This window comes from Typopeltis vanoorti, chromosome 14 (assembly GCF_054136105.1).
Source record: "Typopeltis vanoorti isolate ZY-2024b chromosome 14, IOZ_Tvanoo_1.0, whole genome shotgun sequence".
NCBI classification, from domain to species: domain Eukaryota; kingdom Metazoa; phylum Arthropoda; class Arachnida; order Uropygi; family Thelyphonidae; genus Typopeltis; species Typopeltis vanoorti.
In genome coordinates this window covers 1755952-1782122 of record NC_143562.1, presented here as the reverse complement: position 1 = coordinate 1782122, position 26171 = coordinate 1755952, and the positions used below count along the sequence as shown (strand labels likewise).

Below are 26171 nucleotides of genomic sequence, written 5' to 3'. Positions count from 1 at the left end.
CATACTTTCCAGCCCGATAATTCCACATGTACCCTGTCTTAATTGAAAATTCTACACCTTTAGCCACCTCCCAAGTTAAGAGTATACTTGAGAAATGGTTGAAGGATTGTGGAAGAGACACTTGGTGAAGAAAAAGCTGGATTCAGGCCAAACAGAGGCTGTCAGGATCTTATTTTCACTTTATGACAAATAGTTGAGAAATCATGGGAATATAACAGAGAGTTGTATTTAAGTTTTGTAGATCTGGAAATCAAAGGCATATGACAAGGTGCCAAGAGAGAGAGAGAGAAGCTATTCAAAACAGTACAGTTAAATGGTGTCAATGGGACATTATATCAATAAATACTTAGTCTTTGAGTTATAAGTCAGCAGTTAGAATTGAAGTACAGGAAGATGGTTTAATGTTAAATCTGGCATGACACAAGGATGTACATTATCCCCTTTTGTATTCATTATCTATATGGATCACATTATGAAGGAAAGTTGTATTAAACCTGATATAAAAATAGGAGACGTTAATCTCAGCTCTTTGCTTTATGCAGATGATGTTATACTTCTAAATCTGTAAGAATTCCCTGACTAAATTGAATAACTGCTGTAATAGATATGGTATGGTCAGCATTGAAAAGACAATGAAAATATCAACTGCATTGTCAAGGGAGAACCTATAGAACAAACAAAACATTTCAGCTACTTAGGCACGATTTTTAGTGAAGATGGTAAATTAAATATGAAATAGACTACAGAATCAACAAAGATGAAATGGTAGGAAGTCAACTGAATAAATTTATATGGAATAAGAGATAAATTAGCCAAAACACTAAATTAGTTGTATACAAGAGTGTTCAAACCAATTTTAACTTATGGATCTGAGAGCTGGGTTAGAAGTAAAACACTTGACCAAAGACTAGAGACTGCAGATATGAGAGTCCTGAGAAAGATTAGGGGAATGAACAGATGGCATCAATGGCAATATCATATTAAAAACAAGGATATTAGGAAAGAACTTGACATTTTGCCAGTATCCAGGAATGCATTAGCAGGGCTAATCTCATGTGGTATGGTCACTTAAACAGAATGGGCGAGGAAAGATTAGCAAAACGAGTATTCTCTGCCAGGTTGGCAGGAAAAAGATCCAGATATAGGTGGATTGATAAAAAGTGCCTTAGAAGACAGAATGTCTAAGACCTGATAATATTGGAGTCTTGACAGGTAACAGGCTGATTTGGAGGAAAATTGCAGATAGGATGTTAGTAATGATGTAAATTTTTCATGTAGTACTATCATATCCTGTACACCCTTGAGGGTATATATCAGAAATTTGATGATGATGAATTAACACAGTAAGAGAAGTCACTAGCTGATGAGCTCAAGATCACAAAAAAATAAATAATTTTGCTCACGTAAAAGAAACCTTATTCTAGGTTTAAAGACAGTGGGATTTACACCACAACATTGTTTATCCCCTCCAAAAACACTTAGAAAAGTGTTTATGGGTCTTTTTTCAAGCCACTCTGAATAAATTGCCAACCACATTTTGTCGTATATCCTATTGTGACAAACAAGAGGTTCTGCCAGCTGAGTATTGTTGGTATAAGCATAAAATCTTTAGATAGAGGTAATGTCAATCATATAAACTATTTCTCCTGTGGCTTTAAACTTGGACAAGGCAAGTTCAGAAACATGACAGCAGTCCTACCACTGAGTTAACCATCACAAGGCTAGTAACCTAACAGGGAGAATTTTCCCTTACTTTAAAGCTACTGAAGAACATTTTGAATGGATTTAGGAAAATGACTGAAATAAATGAACAAGGAACATTGCAATATAGGAGTAATTAAAGAAATAGAATTAGATATACAATATTAAATATATATCTGTATTTAATACTGTACCTAACATTAAATGTTGTCTGCATATATAAGGCACCAGAGAAGAACAGAGATCTGCAAGTTGTCCAACTGTCACACAGACTACAGATGAGAGTATATAAAAGAACATGAAGGTAGCTTATTAGGTCTGTACACAAATACTAGGAGTATCAGAAACAAAGTGGTCGAGTGGTTGTTGCTTTGGTCGATAAGCCGGGGTGTCAGATCAGGCATTAGTGAGCCCTGGCTATCAGAATCCAACATAACTGATATTGAGTGTAAAGGATATACAGTATTTTTAGGAGGGACAGACAGGATAGTATCGGATGGCTTGAATCCAGCTAGTGTTGAGACCTATGATTGTAATACTAGTAACAGAATTTCATGTGGCAGTGAGTTTGAAGCCATCTGGTGTGAGGTGAAATTTAATGAGATCTAATACATAGTGCAGTGTTGTTACAGATCTGGAAGATCAGTCTAGTGGTGAAGAAATGCATCGAAATAAAGACGATAGGTAGAAAAGAGTAATCATTATGGAGGACTTTAATTATCACAACACTGATTGGGTATCTGTGAAATCTCAACTCATCAGAATGAAACTATATTTATTGATCTGTTGTGAGACTTCTTCAAGCAGCATGTGACAGAGCGACCTCAAAGTCAAACAGCGTTAGGTTTATTTATAGTGTCAGATGGGATTTTAGTTAAAGATGTAACTATTCTGCATCCAGTTATTGACAATAATCATGTAATATTCACTCAGAAGGTGACTAAGTTTATGAATGTTCCATTCAGAAAATGTTACATGCTGAACTGCAAAGCAGGAAATTATGACTAACTGAGGAGTATATTGAGTTTAGCACAATGGTATTGGTTGCTGGATGGGAGGAATATTGAGTGCATGCCTTTAAAAGATATGCCTGCAAGTAAAAGAAAGAATGAATATAAAAGAATAACTCTACTGAATGCAGATGGTGTCAGGGTGACAGATACAAAAGAGGTTATTCAACAATTGAGTGCCCATTTTGCTAAAAGCTGTCAACTTGGTGTATGCAACAGTTTTCTGCTGCCTCTTCACTGGATGAAGAAACTCAGGTGCATGAGGAGGAGTTATTAGAGCTGTTGCATAAAGTGAAGAATTCAGCAATAGGAACTGATGGGATATCAGCAAAGGTGCTAAAAGTGTGTTCAGCTGAACTGACTATTCCTTTGACCGAGATATATGATATGAGTCTCATAACAGGGAAGATTCTGCAGGACTGGAAAGAATGTATGGTAATCATATTGCACAAGAGTGGTGCAAAGACCAATGTCTCCAACTATCGACCAATCAGTATCGCATGAAAATTCTGGAAAAGTGGGTTAGGTCTCGCATTCAGAAATGGGTTGATTGACAAGGCATCTACTTTGCAATGAACAGCATGGGTTTACTAAGGGAAGATAATGCTTTAGCAACTTGCTCACATTCTATAAAAATGTTACCATTGAACCAGAGAAGGGGAATAGATACACCATGATACTTTTATTGGATTTTGCTAAGGCTTTTGACAAAACAAATAAATTGGCGAATGCGGGTTTGGATTATAAAATATTGGTATGGATAAGTGAATGACTGACAGATACAGGTGTGTGTGTGTGGGGGGGGGAAGTCTGCAAGAATTAAGGTAACTAGTGGTGTACCACAAGGTTCAGTCCTTGGTCCACTGTTATTCAACCTGAAGATTAATGACATTGGGAAGGTTTTAACAGGTGAAATACAGCTGATAATGCAAAGCAGGTAGGGTAATTAGGAATGCTGCTGATATGTAGTATTTGCAGAATGATTTGAATAGGCTGGAATTGAGGGCATTGGAAAATGGGTGTCAGTTCAATGTCAGTAAATGTAAAGTCATTCACTTCAAAGTGATTAGATATCCAGTGTCGTATTACACTGGTGGGATTATGCTAGAAGAAACTGATCTGGCTACGGATCTTGTAGTGTTAGTAGATAGAAGTCGAAGTTCAGGAGCTACATAACAATGATTGCAAATACAACTCAAAAGATAATTGCAATGACGAAACAAACTTTCACATGTAAAGATAAGGATATCATTTTGCCCCTTTACAAGGCCTTGATAAGTTCTCACTTGGACTGTTGTTTGAAGGTCTGATCTCCTGGTTTCTGTCATCATTCTGTTACAGTGGGGGAGAGCATTAAAAATGACATCAGGATTGTGGAATACTGATTATGAAGACAAATTGAGAATTTGTAGACTGCAGACACTAGTGTTAGATATTGAATGGAGAACTTCTTGACAAGTTATTCATTCAGGATCTAACAGGTAAGTTTTACAAAATAACAAAGAAATTTGCATAATACCTGCTTACCAGAGGAAGGTGAGAACCTAAGTTGTTGTATGTGAAAGTGTATATCAGTATGTGTAATGTATTGGAATTATTTGTCAAACGGAAAGCTAAAATCAAGAATTATGTCAGATTAGCATTTCATATAAAGGAATAATGGCTTAATTTATGTATTTTAAGCTATCAAAAAATTGTAAGTCACCAGATAAGAAATTACTAATAGGATCAACGGTCACGTCTAAGCCGCAAGTGCCTGTTGTAAGCACCTTTCCTCGAAAACAACACCTAATAGCAAGGAGGGAAAGCAAGGGATCAACCTAAGGGCGATGTAAGTTATGGATCGTGAGAAAAAACAATACAGAAAAAGAGGGCGCTGAGAAGAATATTTAAGGCAATACGCGCCAAGCTCTAGGCTTTTTTTTTTTCTTCTGGGATTTTGGAGATCGAGGACTCTCGACGAGTGATCAGAGACAGGACAAGCTGAGGGTGCTATGTCGACGGACACAGCTGGCCATATTCATGACTCGTGCTGAGAGGTATTCTGCGGAGACCCATACAAGAATCAACAGCTCATGCAGAATGGTGTCAAACACTGAATGATCCACCCGAGTGAGTGGAGAAGGCTCGTAGTTCCAGCCATTTTTTGATTTGCGTCTGGTATTGTTTGAAGGTAGAATTTGTGTCTTGATAAAGCAAGACTGAGGACATTTTAGAGAACTTTGACAGGATAGAGTAATTAATACAGCCAATTCTATTAGACAAAGAATTGTATAGGATAAATCTTTAATTTGTGAAAACCCTTTGTTAATTGAGTAAATTTAACTAAGAGAGAAATTAGTTGTGAAATATCGATTTAAAGTAAATGTGAATGAAGGAACTCGACTTGAGTGTGACATTGTTTAATTATCCATTTGTATTACATGATTTTGCATGTCAGTTTATGTAAGAAGGTTAGATTAGTATTGAACAGTTTTTTTTAGCTTAGCATAAGACATTCACTTAGCTAGCAATTCAGAAGTTTTGATAACTTAATACAAGATTGAATGTACCTGTCTTAGCATTAATAAACATGTTTTGTTACTTGAACCTGTAACCTTGAGTCTTGCCTGAATTCGAGGTGTCAAACTACCACTTGTGAAAATAGAACCAAATAGCGGGAAGGAGTTTAGATAATTATATAATTGAGATTAGATCTTAGGTCATGACTGCAAGGTACTGAGATCTATATACTCGCGTGTGAATTCTAGATTAACGTATATGCCTAAAACGTAGGAATAATTCCCTGAGCCTGAATTATATTGTTGTTATAGGAAGCTGGCTGGCACAGTTAAAATATAAATTTGCCAGTTTCTGAAGAGGAAATATCCCTAGGAGCCAAACCGGGTTATATATTAAGGAGAAAGATATAAAATTAAGGTAGAAGGATATAGAGAAGACTGGATCAATTTGGATCATACTTAAATATGTACTCTAAATAAGGAAACGAAAATACGGAGACATAACACTAGCAAACAGGAGAAAGTGGGATATGATTAAGACTTACAAGCTTTTGAAAGCATCATACAGGATTTCAGTTGACAGAATTTTTCATATTATGGAGGGTTGTGAAAGGACAAGAGGGTATCCTTGGAAGCTGAGAATGAACTGCTAAAAAGGGGACGAGAGCTAGATTTTTCTCTCAAAGAGTGTTGTTGCATGATTGTAATGGATTGTGTCATTGGATGTTCTGTGCACAAACAGTGTGAATGAATTCAAGAACAAGAATGATAGTTGGTGCAGGTAATATGTGGCCTCCCTTGAGTCCCTGACTCCCTGGAGGGTCTCTCTTAATAATACTGTCTACCCTGTACTTGTGTAGTTCTTCAGTCAATTCAACTTCTTTTCCACTTGTGAGTTTGTTCCATTAAACACAGAAGATAATTTGGTTGACTACATCCTAAATTATCCATTCCTCCTTGTTCATTCAATATCTAGTGGAATCCTACTAATGGGGTGCACCACATAAAGGTGAGGATGGAATATTAGGTCAGAAGCCCTACTCGATTCTCTGCATTCCTTAAAGGTTATAAGAAGTTATCTAGCTTAAATGACCCCATTTATTTTTTTGTATAGCAGTCATATTATACAGTATTTACAAACTGAGATAAATCCAAATAACACAATCAAAATATCACATTGTAATGTTGGTATCTAACTCCTAACCTAAAAAAACCTACAACTGCCGTCAATGTAAATTGAGTATAAGCCTGCTCACTAAACCCTACCTAAATCTGGATAGAGCCCCGTACATCTTATTCTAGTATTGGATTATTCTGACTTACTGGCTACTGGTCAGAAGTCATGCAACTTGAGTTAGTCTTTACTTCTAATTAATTAATTTTCTCAGATGTTTGAATAAACAGTTTCCACATATCCACCTTGTAGACATTGTTGGAAGTTGATGTCATTTAGACAGGAAATTCTATCTAAATCTTTATTCAACACAATTCTCAACCATTAATTTCAGAAGTTGACTGAAAGCATTGACTGCATTGTATCACTTACTGCCAGCTGAAAGATCCATTTTTTCCATTTTAATCTTGTACGATGATAGCAACTTCGTTGAATAAAAGCTTATTTGAGCATGTTAGGATAAGAGTCATGATGATTAGTAATATAGGTGCAGTATTACTACCAGAAAGAGTAATACAGAAAAGGCCCGAGTTTCAAATAAAAAAAAATTAGACAACATTAAGAAAGGTTCCACCTGGGAACTAGTTTTTACTTACAACAGTGGTACATAATTACATACAACTCAAATAACTACACAATTACTATAACCATTTTTTTTAATGTGATGAATATTAATCAGAGAAAACAAAAAGCTTCAGTATGAATTACAAAAACAATGCAAATTTCAACAGTAACTTTTTAAATAGTAACAAGGCTTGAAAAATGCAACCAAACAAGTCAACAAAAATTAGTAACGTTTTAAGCTGATAAGATGTGTATGTGTGTGTATATATATGCATACACCCACACCCACACCCACTGCATTAAAAACTGTGATATACAGAATTTAACAGCATCCAAACTCTAAGGGACTTCCTTTAAGATAAAGCTTAATTTTAAACTTTGTTTTGTTTCATTATTACTATCAAGTTAAATCTTCATCTCCTTCTCTCACACATAAGATAATATATACATATGCAATACTTCTTTTCAAGCTTAATGATTATAATAACACAATGAAGCTTTACAAAAAATGATACATGTTTACTATGAAACCTGACAACTCTTCATGTACACATTATGTCAACTTTTTATTGCAGACAGTAAAAAATACATTTGTTGTCACCATTACAAATGTCTTTTTTTTTCTTCCCTAAAATTAACTTGTTCATGGTTCCCAAGAGTCAGGCACCACTGTAATTTAAGGACACTTGAAAGGGCAACCTGAAATTAAGTAATACAAATGGACCCACTCATTTGTCACATAAATAAGGAACTTCAAGGTCTAGTCAGACTGATTCAGCATCACAGTGTGCAGAAAGCCAGAAATGCAAATATAATGAAAAAATGAATTATTCTTCAGTGAGATGGGAAGGGCACTGTCATCTAAAGTCCAAAAATTTAAGCCCTTTGTAGTTCATAAAAACAAAATATCATGATAACAAGAATAAAACTGCTTTATAGTTTTGAAATATTTCAATTACATATTAAATAATTAAGGTTGTGCTATATTTTGCTCATAAGTCAGATGCACCAGCTGCTAAACCTACAAATGACAATAAAATAAGTCATTAACAGATCATGCCAACTGAACATCTGTTTCTTTGGATTTTGTATTTTACATAAGAGGCAAATATTGAGAATGAAGGGGGAGAAAAAAAAGAAAAAAATCAGCGAGATGGATTGCTGTCTTTTTCCTTTTCCCTATCTTTACTAGTAAGCTTTTCAATTAGTTCTTGAAGTGGTGCTAATTCCCTTTTATCGATGAGATTAAATTCTTGAACAAAGAATATAAAGTGCTTGAAACTTGTGTTCAGATGTGCTTCTTCTCCAAGCTGTACAACTTGTGAAAAGTGCTGATGATAAATATGGGCATATACACGAAACAAACGTTTCAAGATAGTTTTAGCTATGGATAAGAAGTTTTTGGGAAAGGGAACACCTAAAAAAAAAAAAAAGTGTTAAAAGTAAACCACTCGTTAGCATATAAACACATTTTTTAATTGGAAAGTTGGATATCATACAATTTTAACTTGATAAAAGATTGATATTTCCTGTATATTGATAAATTATTGGCCTGCTTTGAATGGTTAATATACCTGCTCTTCAACCAACAAGCTGTGGGTTTGAATTCTGCTATGGACACTAATGTTTCTGATGGTCTTTAGGTGGGATGAATTTCATCTAGTGTGTGTGTGCACGAGATCAATGCCAAACTTACAGGAGGCCTGAAATAGTTCAATGTTTGGTCGAGCAGAGTCAGAAGTAAAAAATAAATAAAAAATGCAAAATATATATAAAATAAGAAATAATGATTAAAAAACCCCTTAGCCTTCCAACAGTACTGAGTATATGTGGTATAGGTTTACAACCTTTTATAGTTGAGATCATAGGAAAAAATAAGTATTCTTTTAAATGTTTTTTTTTTGAAAAGAAACAAAATGGCACAAAACATTCAACCATGATGTTTTATGGTTTTCACAATGATGTGCTATTTGCATCACCTTAGAACAGTATTTCACAACATTTTTTGGATCATGCCCCACTTCAATGCCTCAAAGATTTTGATGTCCCCCCCTCACTGACAATAGTGAGTGTTTTGAGTATATTAGTGATGAGGTGACGAATGCAACATCATTTTCTAATTGCCCCACGTTGAGAAACACTGCCTTAGAATAACAAAAATATTTTAATGAAACAAACAAACAAACAAACACTTGTACTCTGAAGAAATAAGAGGGATGTATACATATTCAAAATTTGAAATAAATGTAAAAAATCATCAGAAATTCCTGACATGTAACCTCAACAGGTATACAGGCTATTATGATAGTCTACATGAAAAAGTTACATCATTACAAACTTCCTATCAACAATTTTCCTCCAAGTTAACCTGCTATCTGTCAAGACTCTTTAAACACACTTTTAACTGTATCAATCCATCTAGGACTTGGTCTTCCTCTGGGTGTTTTTCCTGCTATCATAGCAAATAACACTTGTTTTGATAGCTTTCTTTCTCCCATTCTGTTTATGTGAACATACCACCTCCGATTAGCTCAGCTCACACATTCCTGAATGCTAACAATATCAAGTTATTTCCTAACATCCTCATTTTTAATATGACTGCAACATTCACTCTTCTAACTTTCCTCAAAACACTCATATCATGGTCTCCAATCTTTGATCAAGTCTCTTACTTCTAACCCAGCTCTCAGATCCATAACTTAAAAGTAGAGTGAACATTGTCTTATATACAAGTAGGTTACCATACCAGCTTTGCTAATCCTGCTGTTCATTTCCAAATTTAATTTGCCATCTTCACTAAAAATGGTACCTAAATAGCCAAAATGTTTCACTTGTTCTACAGGGTCTCCAATCAGTATGCAGTTGATGTTTTCAATTTTTCTGCCTATATCCATAATGTTGTGTCTTTATATTGATGATTTTCATACCAAATTTGTTACAGCAATTTAGTCAAGGAATAGTGCATACATGTACTGTATTTATTTAGAAGTATAACATTAACTGCATAAAGTAAACGGCTGGGATTAACATCTCCAATTTTGTTATCACATTTAATGCCGCTTTCCATCATAACGTAATCCAGGTAGATGAGGAATAATAGTGGGCATAACGTGCACCCTTGTCTCACACCTGATTGAACATTAAACCAATTATAAATCTGACTTACAATGCCAATATAGACAAAGTATTGCTCGCTATACCATCCCATTTACACCATATAACCAGAACATTTTGAACAGCTTTCCCATTGGCACCTTATCATATGCCTTTGTCAGATCTACAAAACTTAAGTACAGATTCTTGTCATATTCTTATCATTTCCCAACTATTTATCTTAAAAGTAAAATCTGATCCTGACAACCTCATTTTGATCTGAATGCAGCTTGTGCTTCTCCAAGATCATTCCACAATTTTTCTTAGCTGTTGTTTTTTCAAGCCTATATTACAAACCTGTCAAGCATGCTTGCACAAATCTTACCAGGAACATTCAGTAGTGAAATTCCTCTGTCATTCTCATATTCAGTTTTATTTCTATTTTTATAGATTAGTACTATAAGAGCTCTACTCCAACCATCCAGAATTCTGCTCTCTGACCCAGGCCTTGTGAATTATGCAGTGCAGCCATTATAAAACTTTTATACTTCTATATTTGAGCATTTCTGGTTGAATATCATCCACTGCTGCTGCATTTGCACATTTCAAATGTTTGATGGCTTATCCAATGCTACCGGCCCAGACGTCTATAGATGTCAAGGTTATAATGGATGTGAAGTGCATATTAAAATTGTAATACCACTGATATTACATCGAAATATATGATGGGTACGAAAAGTATGAGGATGCATATTTTATCCATAATGGCCAGTTAAGTGATTATTCTATTTCAAGTATCGAAATGTATTCCTACCATGCTGTTACTTGTTTCATTTAGCAATCTTTCAGAGCGATTACTCCAGACATCTAGAATATTTTTATCTTCAGTGTTCAGGTGACCATTATCATCTCTGGAATCTTTTGCAGTCCTCTTTCCTTCATTTCTAAGCTTTTTCATTAGCCTCCACAGAATATTTTTGCCACCTTCCCAACATTTATTTTGTATGGTCTCACCAAATTCTTCCCACAACTTTTGTTTAACTAATTTTATATCATGCTCTGCTTTCTTCATTTTCCTCTGTATATTCTAAGAGCACAAGCTAACTTACTTGTTAGGAAGAATACTATAGCTTTCAATACACTTCCTTCTTTTCTTTGCCTGCCTCTCTAACTTCCTGAGTTTACCACAGAGTTCTGATTTTTCAATTTGGACTTAAAATTGATTAATTTTACAAGATTGATTCAATGAAGTTCTATAGTTCTTGCAATCCTTTATATCTTATGTAGTGGTATGAAACGTGACTTCCTCCAGTCTCTAGGCCATGATCCTGTATCCCTGTAATCAATCTATGAGGGACTCTTAACCTTTCATCACCTGTGGCCTTAATTAACTTTTCTAGGATTCCATCTACACCTGGGGATTTATTGTTGTTAAGCTGTTTAACTGATCTTTCAATCTCATGCCTAAGTGGAGGAGGTTCCACATCGAAATTTTCCTCACAATATTGTTTCCATCTGTTTTTGATTTCCAGTTCTTCTGTTAGTACTGTTCTATTCAATTTGGACTTAAAACTTGTGCTTTAGGTCACCAACTAAAGAAAACATCCTTTTATAATTGTGCCTCCTAGAATTCTATCTGTTCACATTTATTAATATAAAAATTTTCCTTGTCCTGCTTGATGGCTGACTTCTGTATGTAATCTCTTATACTCTTCTCTGTATCTCTTTGTTTCTCCAAATACCTTCTTTCGATTAGATACCATGCTGAATCTGATATCCATGGGCCTCTTGGTCTTCTAATTGGACCGAGATACTTCTTGGCTGTATCATGTATTATAACCTTGACTCCTTCCCACAGCATTTCAGGTGAGTTCTCCTCACTAGTCCCCAAAAGATCACCCAACCGAGTTGATGTTTCTTCTGTGAACCTACTAGGAATTACTCTGACATCCAGTCTGGTGGAACATGCCTGACTTGTAAGGTTTTGGAGTCTTAGTTTTACTTTGGCTCTTACTAGCTGATGGTCTGTACATCACAGATGCTTGTCTTCCACCTGGAGAGCATGAACTACAGCTAATTTCAAGTAAAGTGATACGGAAAAAAGAATAAATTTTTAGATTCAGCAGCTGATGTAACAAAAAAGGAAAAACTAATCCTTGTTGGAGATATATACAACAGAGTGGAAAAGTAATATCATACGTAAAGAAATATTTCAAGAATATTTGGAGAAAAGAGCAAAGCTAATAATAATAATAATAAGTATAAGCTGAATTTCTGTTCTATTTGGATTTGTCATTATTAATGTCATGTTCCAACGTAAAGATGTGCACAAATTTATATGAAGAGAAAACTTCAGTTGTGAGCAGAATATAAATAAATATCAATATTGAAAAGAAAAATATGTAAAAAAAGAATTGAAGAAGAAAGTTGAACAGCTTTCAAAGGTGAACTGCAGACTCAAATATATAAATATTATTCAAGGAAAGAGTTTGAAATGGAGTGGCAGACTCAAGAAAGCACATACACACAAATTCAGCAAGAAAAGCAATTGATGAAGCTGTTTTAATAGAAAAATCTGAACTTTGCATAGACTCGAGAAGTTAACAGCCATGGAAAAACAAGAGAGCATACCAAAAGTACCTAGCAAGTAAGTATGAAGTGCCTTGAGACAAAATGTAAGAAAACAGAAAAGATAAATATTTTACACCCATTTTTTTAAATGTGACTTCAAGTTATAAATGGTTAAAGACCTATAGTACATTTTTATTAATTTTATATATTTTTTTGCATTTTTATTTACTTGTTACATAATCTGGAAACCCTGCTCTACAGATAGAACATGGAACATTCGTGGAACACTGGTTGATGAAATTCATCTCACACATAGGTATGAAACACAATGAAAAATTCTAAGTAAAAATTATTTAACTCTAGCAGTTTCCTATACTCTATGATGTACTTCATCAGGAATAAATATTTTAATTTGAGAAAGTTATATAATAGAATAATTCTCAATACATAAATTAGCATGGATAGAACAGTCATGAAACTGATATTGTTTGAATACTAGATCTGTTTTACTAATGGTATATTATGGCCTTTTCATCAGCTGCATTGAGCTTTCACAGACCAAAAACAGAAAAGATTGAATTCATTTCCAGTCACAGTTAGGGTGGCTTCCTTCCACCACTCACTTTATCACTGATTCCTTTGTTGCTTGCCATCATGTTTCATGGATACTGTCATTATCTGTTCATCCATCTTTTGCTCTAGGTTTTAATCTGTTTTTAGGAATAGGTTTTCTGTTGGCTGGAGAAGGTTTGGAAGACTTTTGTGAGACTATGGCATTAAGAGAAGAAGACAGTAAAGAGAAAGTGGATTTTCTGTCCTGAAGGGGGAGAGGGGGTTAGGGAGATAGTTATAGGTAATTTAAGAGTTCATCTTAGGCATTTGCACTTTTTTTTTTTTAATTTTTTATTATATCTATGTGCTTTATAGACTAAGGATTAGTGGAAAGTGTTGTGTAGTATGTCTTTTTTGCATCCAGAGAAAATGCCTCAGGAGTTATAATGGTTAGGGAAGATGGACTAACATAGGTGCATTGGCTTGTCCTTGTATTCACTGTTGTTTTATTTGCAAAAGTGATCTGCACTAAAGACCCAATTTTTCTAATTCCATGGAAAATAATAAAACAGAAGGAAATTCATTCATGGAGATATGAGCCTTACTGAAAGTGGTTGTAGGTTATATGTACATTGCTTAGGTGGCAAGTCATGGATTATAGAAAAGGATAAGACTATAGGTAGTGAGTTGGATTAGGTGGCTGTTAGACAGGCAAAATAAACTAGGGATAAAAATAAAATAAAATAAAATAAAAAGACATGAAAATTTGAAAAAATAATAAAATCAAGATAAAATTAATTGTTAAAATAAATTAAAATAAAAATAGTGAGGAAGATATTTGAGCAAAAAAGGAAAGATGAATACTGGAGAGGAAAGTAGCTTTAGGTCCTTTGTCATTCTGGAGATGTTGAATTTGTTGCTGATATCAGCCCATATTTCACTTATCACTATGCATTCATTGAATAAATGGTCTTGTGCTTCCTGAAAGGAGCAGATGGCACAATATACAGTCAAGTGTTTTATATTTCTGTTTTTACTAAAAGAATGTTGTGCAGTATACTCCCGATGAAAATGTCTGGAAGGAGGAATAGGTGTATCGGAAGTAACGGTTTTTCCTTTTCTTGGGAAAGAGTATCTATTGGTTTGTGCTTCAATGCTTGTATTATTTATTTATATTTATTTTTTAGTTCTTGGAAGTTTTGTTTATAGTTTTTAAGCACATTTTTTGTCTGGATATGATTTTATAGTATTCTTTGTGACTTTTGTGGTTTTGGGCCAGTCAAGTTTTGTATCTCACATCTAGACAGTATTAACACAATGCATTGGACGGTGTTCAGTTTCTGAGATGTTTGTAACTATACCATTTTTAGCAATAACATGCCTAAAATCCTTGAGATGTTCAGTCCACCTTGTTCTTTTTTTAGGACTAATTTATTTTTGTTTAACTTTGGCTGTTTGTTGTCCCAGAAGAAGCTGTATACGATATCTTCTAATATTTTTATTTGTGCTTTGCAATAGGAAAGGGAGGCTGTTTGGAAATGCTTTTTCAGTAGGCTGTTCCAGAGGACAGAGGTAGATGGATGAAAAAGGAAGAAGAAGAAGAAAAGCAGGTTTGGTGTGCTGGCAATTATACAGTAAAAGGAAATGTGCAGTATTTAATTACAGAGATCATTAAGTTGTTTAATAATCTGTGCTTTTCCAGTGATGACAGATTTTTATATTTGCCAGATTTCTTTTTAACCAGGTGATTTTATCAATAATTTCTATTCATTTTCTAGTAGATGATTGAATGATATTCTCAATATTTTAATTGCTGGTGAGTGCTACAATGTTATGCCATCTTCTAATGTTTATATATTTTTTATTTTTATCCTGATCCCACACATGAGAGGTCGAAGTACCTGTAAGCACATCAGTGCCATGTCTGGGGTGCAGGTGAGAGGACAAAATTTATTCACATTTTATTCTGTTGCAGGTTGAGACTGTTTGAAAATACTTCTTGCAGTAGGCTGCTCCAGAGGTAGATGGAATGAAAGAGGAAGAAGAAAATCAGGTTCCATGTGTTTCCAATTGATACAGTAAAGGGACTGGGTAGCTGCTGCTCTTGTATTAACAGTTGCAACAGAAAGTGGAGGAATGATGGTTGCCAGTTCAGTGGAGCAATAACCATTGATGTATCTGTAGAATAGACACAGAACTGAAATACTGCATCTGAGAGACTGAAGGGAATCTATAGGAGAAGGATCATCTATGAGCAGAATTTATCACTGATCCAGTTATTCTACTGTACTTTATTGTTGGAAAGAGGGCCTTAAGAGACAGGTTACTGGTTATGATACAAGTGACATCACATCAGCATGGATTAGACATTTCCTGGTGCTTCTTTATTCGGATTTCAAGCCCTTTGTTCTCCATGATCATTTCTGTTGCATATAAAGGCAGAAGAGCACAGCAACCTTGTCTCACATTGTATGTTATATGAATTACTATCAGACAGGTTGCCATTAACAGAGATTTCACTTATTATTTTTTTGTACAGGCAATTTAACATATAGTGAGGACCATAACTGTGTGCTGTTAGGGCTGCTATTAAGAGGTCATGGTTAACTCTGTCAAAAGCTTTGCTCTAATCAAGGGATATCAGCACTGTACTTATTTTTTTTTCTTCGTAAAAAAAAAAAATATATATATATATATATATATATATATACAGTCATCCCTCTACTTACATCGGGGTTCCATTCCATCAGGAAGGACGCAAGTCGATATATTAAATCAACAGAGTTATAGGGGTTAGGGACTTAACAGTAATAAGCATACTGTCATTTTAATTTTTAAACCGTATTATAAAACTGTACTATGCATTACTGCTACTATAAAACAGGAGAATAATCACTCAAATCTTCCTCCACAATCACATCTTCATTTCCTTCCCTATGTGAAGGACCAGGCTGCGCTCTTCTGGTGTAACCTTTGTTTTTTTGATGAAAATGTCCGATGTGCTTTGCTTATTCCTCTTCTTCTTTTCATCATAAATGTGTTTATAGCAAGCAAACGCATCATATACTTTCCATTTTACTAATAAGTAATGTTCAACATTGGGGCCCATGTTCTTCAACCATTTTGAGAACATCGCTAACTTCAGAGAACATTTCTGCAAGCCCCTTCACTGTGAATTGTTTAACTACCTCTAATTGTTTCTCTTTTCCCTCTTACTTTTCTTGTTCTTCCTCTTCTGCAACACGTTATTCCTCCAGTTCGTCATCCCTCTACTTACATCAGGGTTCCATTCCATCAGGAAGGACGCAAGTCGATATATTAAATCGACAGAGTTATAGGGGTTAGGGACTTAACAGTAATAAGCATACTGTCATTTTAATTTTTAAACCGTATTATAAAACTGTACTATGCATTACTGCTACTATAAAACAGGAGAATAATCACCCAAATCTTCCTCCACAATCACATCTTCATTTCCTTCCCTATGTGAAGGACCAGGCTGCGCTCTTCTGGTGTAACCTTTGTTTTTTTGATGAAAATGTCCGACGTGCTTTGCTTATTCCTCTTCTTCTTTTCATAGCAAGCAAACGCATTATATACTTTCCTTTCTACTAATAAGTAATGTTCGACATTGGGATCCATGTTCTTCAACCATTTTTAGAACATCGCTAACTTCAGAGAACATTTCTGCAAGCCCCTTCACTGTGAATGGTTTAACTACCTCTAATTGTTTCTCTTTTCCCCTCTTACTTTTCTCGTTCTTCCTCTTCTGCAACACGTTATTCCTCCAGTTCGACCAATTCTTCGTTGGTCAACTCTTCAGTGGCACTTCCTATGAGTTGAACTATGTCATCATCATTCACTTCGAGATTCAGGTTGTTTGCTAGGCCCACTATTTCATCACTCAATTTACAAAGGTCTTCGTTTTTTTTCAAAACTTCCAACATTGTGTACAAACCTTTTTAATGTCTTTTTCCATATGCCACTTATACATTGAGAGATCACTTCGCCCCAAACTACAGCAATATTTTTAATAGCATGATAAATATTGAATGCTTTCTAGAATTGCATGAGAGTCTGGTCATTTCCTTCATTAGCAGAAATGGCTTGTGAAAAGGTTCTCTGCAGATAATAAACCTTAAACACTACTAGAAATCTCTGATTCATCGGTTGGATCAATGAAGTAGTGTTTGGAGGGAGAAACATGACCTTGGTAAAGATCACCGATATAAGACGGATGACCTGGGGCATTAACTAGAATTAATAAAATTTTAAATTCTACATTTTCTTTCATACAATAGCTTTCCATTTCACTCGCATAACAGTTGATTAAGGAATCCGCAAACAATTTTTATGTCATCCACGATTTCTTATATCTCCGCTAATGAACTGGAAGAGTATGCTTCCTAATGTTTTTGAAGGTTCATGGATTCTCACTGTGCCAGATCACAAATGGTTTGTTTATATCCAACCACATTATCCCCTAAAGAATCGTAACATGGTCTTTAAGAGCTTTGAAACCAGGCATAGATTTTAGTTTTTTGTGGATGAATTGTTCGCTAGGGTTTTTTCAAAATGAGGAGGTCTCAACTATATTAAATATTTGCTATGGCAAATAATTTTCTTCCGTAATAATTTTATCCAATTTCTCCACAAACTTCTTGGCAGCCTTTCTCATTGGAACTTGCGAATTCACCATAGATTTTCACATTATGCAGTGCAAAACGCTGCTTGACTCTCATGAACCAACCAGAAGAAACGTAGTCATAATTCGGCCCTGGTTTCTTCTTCAACATGTTGAAGAGACTTAGTGGTTATGGTCATAGTGCTAAGGAGTATGTGCTTTTGGTTCGGGTCCTCTATGCATGATGGAAATAGCTTTTCCAATGACTGATAGGACCTTGTAGTTACTTCATCACTATCGTCGATTTATGGAAGCAGATCCTTTCACAGCCTCTACGATTTTATCCTTATTTTTCAAAATGGTTGTCACTGTAGAATGAGACCATTGGATGTCACGTACGATCACACAGACTGGCTTACCAGTTTCATGTGGCTTTATAACTTGCAACTTTGCTTCAAGATCAATTGCTCGTCTCTTTTTCTGTGATTCTTCATTAGTTTTTTTTAATTGGGCATGTAGGGGCCATGTTACACAAAATATCGTGAAATAATTAACGATAAATACACAAATAACATATTTTTCAAACACAAAATCAACAGAGAAACTGTTGAAGTCAAGTGCCGATTGAGGTTGCAGGTGAATGCGCTGTTGCCACTGCACTGTTGCATGATGCATAGTTACTAAATAAAAACATTTTTACTTTATGCTTGCTTGCACCTTGTTCAAAAGTATAGTCGAAAATGTTATTTATTCCCTTATGGGATCACGGACGTATCCTCGAAAGGACGTGACTTGAACGGACGCAAGTCGAGGGATGACTATATATAAATCTTGGTGGAACCAAGAAGTCCAACAAGCTGTTCAGGCAAAAAAGGAGGCCTACCTTACATGGCTTAGGATCAGATCACTTGAGATGTGTTTCCAGTATGCTGAGGTGCGAAAAATTGCTGCTGAGGAAGTAAAGACAGCAAAGCAGAAGGCTTGGGAATCCTTTGGAGAAAGATTAGACTCATCCTATGCAAATACAAACAAACAAAGTATTCTGGCAGACCATCCGCTGTCTTTGAGGGAGGAAATCGTGCACAGCAAGGGCAATTAAGGCTTCTGATGGTGCACTTTTAACAACCGAGAAGGATAACCTCCACAGATGGAGGGAATACTTTGAGAGTCTTCTTAACCCAGGTGGACCAGCAGTTGTGGACATCCAAGAGGTGCAGATTGGGGCGATGACTAGTCTCAGAGCAGAACAGGTCCATTTAGCAATAAAATCGCTAAAATCAGGCAAGGTGATGATGAAATTTGGCCCGAAATGCTAAAAGTCTTAAATCGAGATGGTGTTCTCTGGCTGACTCAAGTGTGTCAGGCTGCTTGGATATCTGGGCGAGCAGCAAAGCAATGGCAGAGCAGGCATAATAATACCAGTCTTCAAGAAGGGAGACCAGAGGGATTGCAGCAACTATCATGGCATCTCTGTGCTCAGCCTGCCTAGGAAAATGTATGCTAGGTGCTTGGAAAGAAAGTGCAGGAGCATAGTTGAGTCAAAGTTCCAGGAAGAACAATGTGGCTTTCATTCTGGTAGAATCACAACTGACCAAATCTTCAGTTTAAGGCAAGTCTTTGAGAAATCTTGGGAATATGCCAAGAATGTCTACACGTTTTGCAGACTTAGAGAAGGCATATGACCGGGTTCCTCGGGATAAGCTTTGGCAAGTAATACAGGAGTATAGAGTGGATGGCCAACAATTAGCTGCCATCAAGTCCATGTATGAATGCCCAGAGTTTTGTGTCAGAGTAAACAGCACAAAGTCTGACCTTTCACAGTCTCTGTTGGCCTCCGCCAAGGGTGTGCGCTATCACCCCTCCTTTTCATAATATTTATGGACTGGATTGATAAGCGCAGCCGAGGCGGTGAGTGCGTCAGAATTGGAAGATGTAGCATTGGATGTCTGTTTTTTGCAGATGACCTATTTCTGCTTAGCTCTTCCACAGATGTCTTCCAGCAGATCCTGGATAGGTTTATAGCTGTTTGTGCAGAAGCCAGAATGAAGACCAGTGTGGCCAAAATTGAAACATTTGTGATCTCAAGACAACTATCTCAGTGCACTCAACATGTGAGTGGAGTCCCACTGAGGCAGGTGGAGAAGTTTAAATACCTTGGGTCCATAGTCACGAGTGATGGAAAGTGGGACATAGAGCTAGATACTCGAATTGACTCTGCAAGCGCAATATTGCGTGAGCATGGCCATTCGGTAGTACTGAAGAGGGAGTTAAGCCAGAAGGCAAAGCTGGCTGTCTTCAATATACTCTATGTCTCCCCATCCTCACCTATGGTAATGAGAGTTTCTTAATGACCGAAAGAATGCAGATACGAATCCAAGCAGTTGAAATGAGGTTCCTTCGAGGGGTTGCTGGGCTGACAAGACTTGACAGTATCAGAAGCTCTGCAATTACGGTTTCCCTAATTGCAGAGCTTCTGATACTCAACCACTGCTTCTCTGTGTGGAGAGATCACAGTTACGTTGGTACGGGCACCTGGTCATATGCCACAAGAGAGGCTCCCTCGGCAGGCCCTCTTTGCCAAGCCAGAGGGTAGGAGGCCACATTAAAGGCCAAGGACTCGCTGGATAGATTATATCCAAAACCTTGAGTGGACACGTTTGGGAATCCCACCAGAGCACCTGAGCTTGGTGGCGTAGGATCATGACCATTGGAAGTTCCTCTTGCAGCTGCTGCCCCCACAACCAATTAGGAAAGGTGGGCCTTGAAGATGTATGTATATATATAAATCACCATTTTATAGGTATTATTACTGAGAAAATTCCCATGTTACTCATTTTAAAAACAATTATTTTTATGGCTATTTTTGCCTATTTTCATTTAGGAGTGTTCCTTATATTAAAAACATTGGCTTTTTACTCAAGAATTCTTAGGGCATTATAGGTGTATTTTAAAGATAAATATATGCAGACTAGTAGAGGAAGAAATTTTGCACATCCCTTGTTTGGATGTTAGGTTGTCTTCGTTCTGTATACTTCTGCTGATAGGCTGTTAAAAGGGGGTGGGGGTTAGGAAACATGGAGGGGGGGGGGGTTGAGGCAAGGTGGGAAATTAATTTGAAAACCTGGGTTTTTTTAAAAATAATATATATATATATATTATATTTAAGGGTGCTTCTTTTGGGGAAGGGAAAGGGTTTTTGGGAAACTGGGGCAGGGAAGAGCATTAACAGGGTGCGAGCTTTCAATCATGCTATCATCATCGGAACATTTCGTGATAAGTGTAGAACAATGTCATGTGGGCTTGGTGTTTCTGCCTTTGAGGTGCTTGTGTTATCGCCTATAGGTCGGAGTCGTGACCTAATTTTTATGTTGTGGAGCTTCCAACACTCAGAGAATAAGTAGGGTCGGTGAACATTGGTTGAGTTTTCGTCATATTTAATAGCTATCGTTTCCGATATTCTAAGGCAAGGTGGGAAATTAATTTCTCACCTTGCCTCAACCCCCCCCCCCCTCCTTTTAACAGCCTAACAGCAGAAGTATGCAGAATGAAGACAACCTAACAGCCAAACAAGCTATGTGCAAAATCTTTTCCTCTACTAGCCTGCATATATTTATCTTTAAAATACACCTATAATGCCCTAAGAATTCTTGGGGAAAAAGCCAATGTTTTTAAAATAAGGGATGCTCCTAAACGAAAACAGGCAAAAATAGCCGTAAAAATAATAATCATCATTCTATATTCCTTGCAGTGAAGGAAAAGAAAAAACCATACTGAAAGTTTCTAGCAATTAAGTCAGCTTGTGCTCGTACAGAATACAGAGACAAATGTAAGAAAGCAAAACACTAGCAAAACAAAAGTCATGGGGAGACTTTGGTAAGAACATAGAAAATAAATATCAAGAAGGTGGCAAAATATTCTGGTAGCTGTTGGAAAAGCTCAGAAATGGAGGAAAGAGTGCTGTAAAAAGAATTAGAGATGCTAAAGGTGACATGAAAACTAGAGAAAAAGATATCCTTGATGTATGGGGTAATTACTTCGAGAAATTGCTAAATGAAGCAATCAGTGACAGCACAGTGGTAATAAACACTTAACAGACATGCAACAGGAATAGGTATTTATACTTCAAGTAGAAAAAGCCAGCAAAAACCTGAAATGTGGAAAGGCAGCAGGAGTAGATGATATTCGACTAGAAATGCTCAAATATACAGGTATAAAAGTCTTACAGTGGCTGCGCTGCATAATTCAGAAGGCCTGGACAGACAGAAGAATTTCAGATGAATGGAGTAGAGCTCTCATAGTACCTATATACAAAAAGGAAATAAACTGAATGTGAGAATTACACAGGTGTTTCTCTACTGAGTGTTTCTGGTAAGATGCAAGCATACTTGAGAAACGGTTCAGAAGAATTGTGGAAGAGAAGCTTGATAAAGAGCAAGCAGTAATCAGGCCAAATAGAGGCTGGCCGGATCAGAATTTCACTTTACGACAGATAGTTGAGAAATCATGGGAATATAACAAAGATCTGTATTTAGGTTTTGTAGATCTGAAAAAAGCATATGACAAGGTGCCAAGAGAGAGAAGCTATTCGAAAGGCTACAGCTATATCAGGTCAATGGGGGATTATATCAAGCAATACTTGATATAATGTCCCATTGTCTCCTGAAGGAAGTACAGGAAGATGGTTTAATGTTAAATCTGGTGTCAGACAAGGATGTACATTATCCCCTCTGTTATTCATTATTTATATGGATCACATTATGAAGGAAAGTGGTATTAAACCTGATAACAAAATTGGAGATTTAATCTCAGCTCTTTGCTTTATGCAGATAATGTTATACTTCTAAATAAATCTGCTACAAGTCTGCAAGATTTCCTAACTAAATTGAATAACTGTTGTAATAGAAATGGTATGAAGTTCAGCAGTAACAAGACAATGAAAATAGGGAGAAGTATTGAAAATATCAACTATATTGTGAATGGAGAACCAATAGAACAAGTAAAATATTTCAACTACTTGGGAACGATTTTTAGTGAAGATAGTAAATTAATTATGGAAATAGACAACAGAATCAACAAAGCTAGTATGGTAGGAAGACAACTGAATAAATTTATATGGAATAAGAGAGAAATTAGTTAAAACACTAAATTAGCTGTATACAAGACAGTGCTCAAACCAGTTTTAACTTATGGATTTGAGAGCTGGGTCAGAAGTAAAACACTTGACCAAACACTAGAGATCGCAGATATGAGAGTCCTGAGAAAAATTAGGGGCATGAATAGATGGCATCAATGGCAATATCATATTAAAAATGAGGATATTAGGAAAGAACTTGACATTGTCAGCATCCAGGATGTGTTAGCAGAGCTAATCTCAGGTGGTATGATCACTTAAACAGAACAGAAGAGAAAAGATTAGCAAAACAAGTGTTCTCTGCTCAGTTGGCAGGGAAAAGACCCAGAGGAAGACCAAGATATCTTGTAAAAAGTGCCTTAGAAGATAGAAATATAAGATCTAATAATGTTGGAGTCTTGATAGGTAACAGACTTATTTGGAGGAAAATTCTAGAGAGGAAGTTAGTAATGATGTAAATTTTTCATGTTAGCACTATCAATTAGCACTATCAATCCTGTGAACCCACTTAAGGTATCGGGAATTTGATGATAATGATGACGATGACAAATAGTTGAGAAATCGAGGGAATATAACAAAGATCTGTATTTAAGTTTTGTAGATCTGGAAAATTCATATGACAAGTTGCCATATCTAGCGATACTTAGTCTTTATTTGTGTTGTAAGCCAGCAGTTAGAATTGAAGGAAGTACAGGAAGATGGTTTAATGTTAAATCTGGTGTCAGAAAAGGATGTAGATCTACATTTTCCCCTCTGTTATTCATTATCTATATAGATAACAGTATGAAGGAAAGTGGTATTAAACCTGATATCAAAATTGGAAATGTTAATCTCAGCTCTTCACTTTATGCATATGATGTTATACTTCTAAACAAATCCAGTGGAACATTGCAAGATTCCCTGACCAAATTGAATAACTGTTGTAATAGATATGGCATGAAGGTCATCAATAACAAGGCAAAGACAATGAAAATAGGCAGAAGCATTGAAAATATCAACTGCATTGTGAATGGAGAACCTATAGAACAAGTAAAACATTTCAGTTACTTAGGCAAGATATTTAGTGAAGATGGTAAATTAAATAATGGCAAATACTTGTTGCATTTCTGCTCAGGACATGGACTGGTTATTACTAACACCATGTTTCAACATAAAAATGTGCACAAATTCACATGGAGAGAAGAGAAGAGACAAGGAATAAGAAAAATCTCATCGATTATGTTATTGTTGATAGTGATGTTTTCTCCCTGGTGCAGGACACCAGTGTACAGAGGATTTGAAATTGGAAGCAAGCACTATTTAATCTTGAGCAGTATAAAATTGAATTTCATATGAAAAGAATAACATGTAAGGAAGTTTTAAAGCGAATAAAAGTTCAGCAGCTCTCAGATGTGAACTATAGACTAAAATAAACAAAGATTATTGAAGAGAAAATGAGAGTTTGAGAACAGGAACCAAACCTTGGAGACTCAGTGGCAAGCTTTGAAGAAAACCCTGATTGATTAAGCCAGAGAGGCATGTGGTGAGGTTGTCTGCAAGGTTAGAAAAATCAGAACTCCATGGTGGACACAGGAAGTTAAAGAGGCAGTGAAGGAAAAGAAGAAAGCATATCAAAAGTTCCTGGCAAATAAGTCAGCTTTTGCTCTTAGAGAATACTGCGACAAATGTAAGAAAGTGAAACACTGTGTAAAACTAGCTAAACAAAAGTCATGGGAGGACTTTGGCAAGAACATAAAAATAAATATCAAGTAGATGTTAAGATATTCTGGAGATTATCGAAGAAGCTTAGAAATGGAGGGAAGAGTGTTGTAAAAGGAGTTAGAGATGATAAAGTGACATGAAAACAGGAGAAAAAGTTATCCTTGAAGAATGAAGTAATTACTTTGAAAAATTGCTAAATGAAACAAGCAGTGATAGCACAGTGTTAAAAAAAACACTGACCAGGCAAGCAGGAATAGATGATATACCAGAAATGTTGAAGTATGGGGGTATAAAAGTCTTACAGTGGCTGCACTGCATAGTTCAGAAGGCTTGCACAGAGGGACGAATTCCAGATGATTGGAGTAGAGCTCTCATGGTACTCATATATGAAAACGGAAATAAAACTGAATGTGAGAATTACAGAGGCATTTCATTACTGATTGTTAATGGCAAGATCTATGCAAGTATACTTGAGAAACAGTTGAGAAGAATTGTGGAAGAAAATCTTGGTGAAGAACATGCTGGATTCAGGGCAAATAGTGGCTGTCAGGATCAGATCTTCACTTTACGACAAATAGTTGAGAAAGCATGGGAATATAACAAAGATCTGTATTTAAGTTTTGTCGATCTGAAAAAGGCATATGACAAGATGCCAAGAGAGAACCTATTCAATACGCTACAGTTACATGGTGTCAATGGGGCATTGTATCAAGCAATACTTAGTCTTTATTTGAGTTGTAAGTCAGCAGTTAGAATTGAAGGAAGTACAGGAAGATGGTTTAATGTTAAATCTGGTGTGAGACAAGGATGTACATATTATGATATGGATCACATTATGGAGGAAAGTGGTATGAAACATGATATCAGAATTGGAGATGTTAATGTCAGCGCTTTACTTTATGTGTATGATGCTATACTTCTAAATAAATCTGCTACAAGTTCGCAAGATTCCCTGACTAAATTGAACAACTGTTGTAATAGATATAGTATGAAGGTCAGCATTAAAAAGACAAAGACAATGAAAATAGGTAGAATTGTTGAAAATGTCAACTGTGTTGTGCACAGGGAACCTGTGGAACAAGTAAAACATTTCAGCTACTTAGGCACGATTTTTAGTGAAGATGGTAAATTAAATATGGAAATAGACAACAGAATCAACAAAGCTGGTATGGTAGGCAGTCAACTGAATAAATGCATATGGAATAAGAGAGAAATTAGTCAGAACACTAAATTAGCTGTATACAAGAGAGTGTTCAAACCAGTTTTAACTTATGGATTTGAGAGCTGGGTCAGAAGTAAAACACTTGACCAAAGACTAGAGATCGCAGATATGAGAGTCCTGAGAAAGATTAGAGGCATGAATAGATGGCATCAATGGCAATATTATATTAGAAACGAGGATATTAGGAAAGAACTTGACATTGTCAGCATCCAGGATGTGTTAGCAGAGCTAATCTCAGGTGGTATGGTCACTTAAACAGAATGGGTGAAGAAAGATTAGCAAAACAAGTGTTCTGTGCCAGGTTGGCAGGAAAACCAACCAAGAATA

At 36.0% G+C, this 26171-nt stretch overlaps 1 protein-coding gene across 1 annotated transcript in view; it reads right to left on the bottom strand.

The window, feature by feature from the left end:
- Positions 1-6944: 6944 nt before the first annotated feature.
- The window catches only part of mats (MOB kinase activator-like 1), a 98350-nt gene continuing 79123 nt past the window's right edge, over positions 6945-26171 (bottom strand). The window contains exon 4 of the mRNA XM_090403610.1: positions 6945-8367. Coding sequence (XP_090259736.1) covers positions 8096-8367 — 272 coding nt within the window. The 3' untranslated portion in view covers positions 6945-8095. The remainder of the gene's footprint in view (positions 8368-26171) is intronic.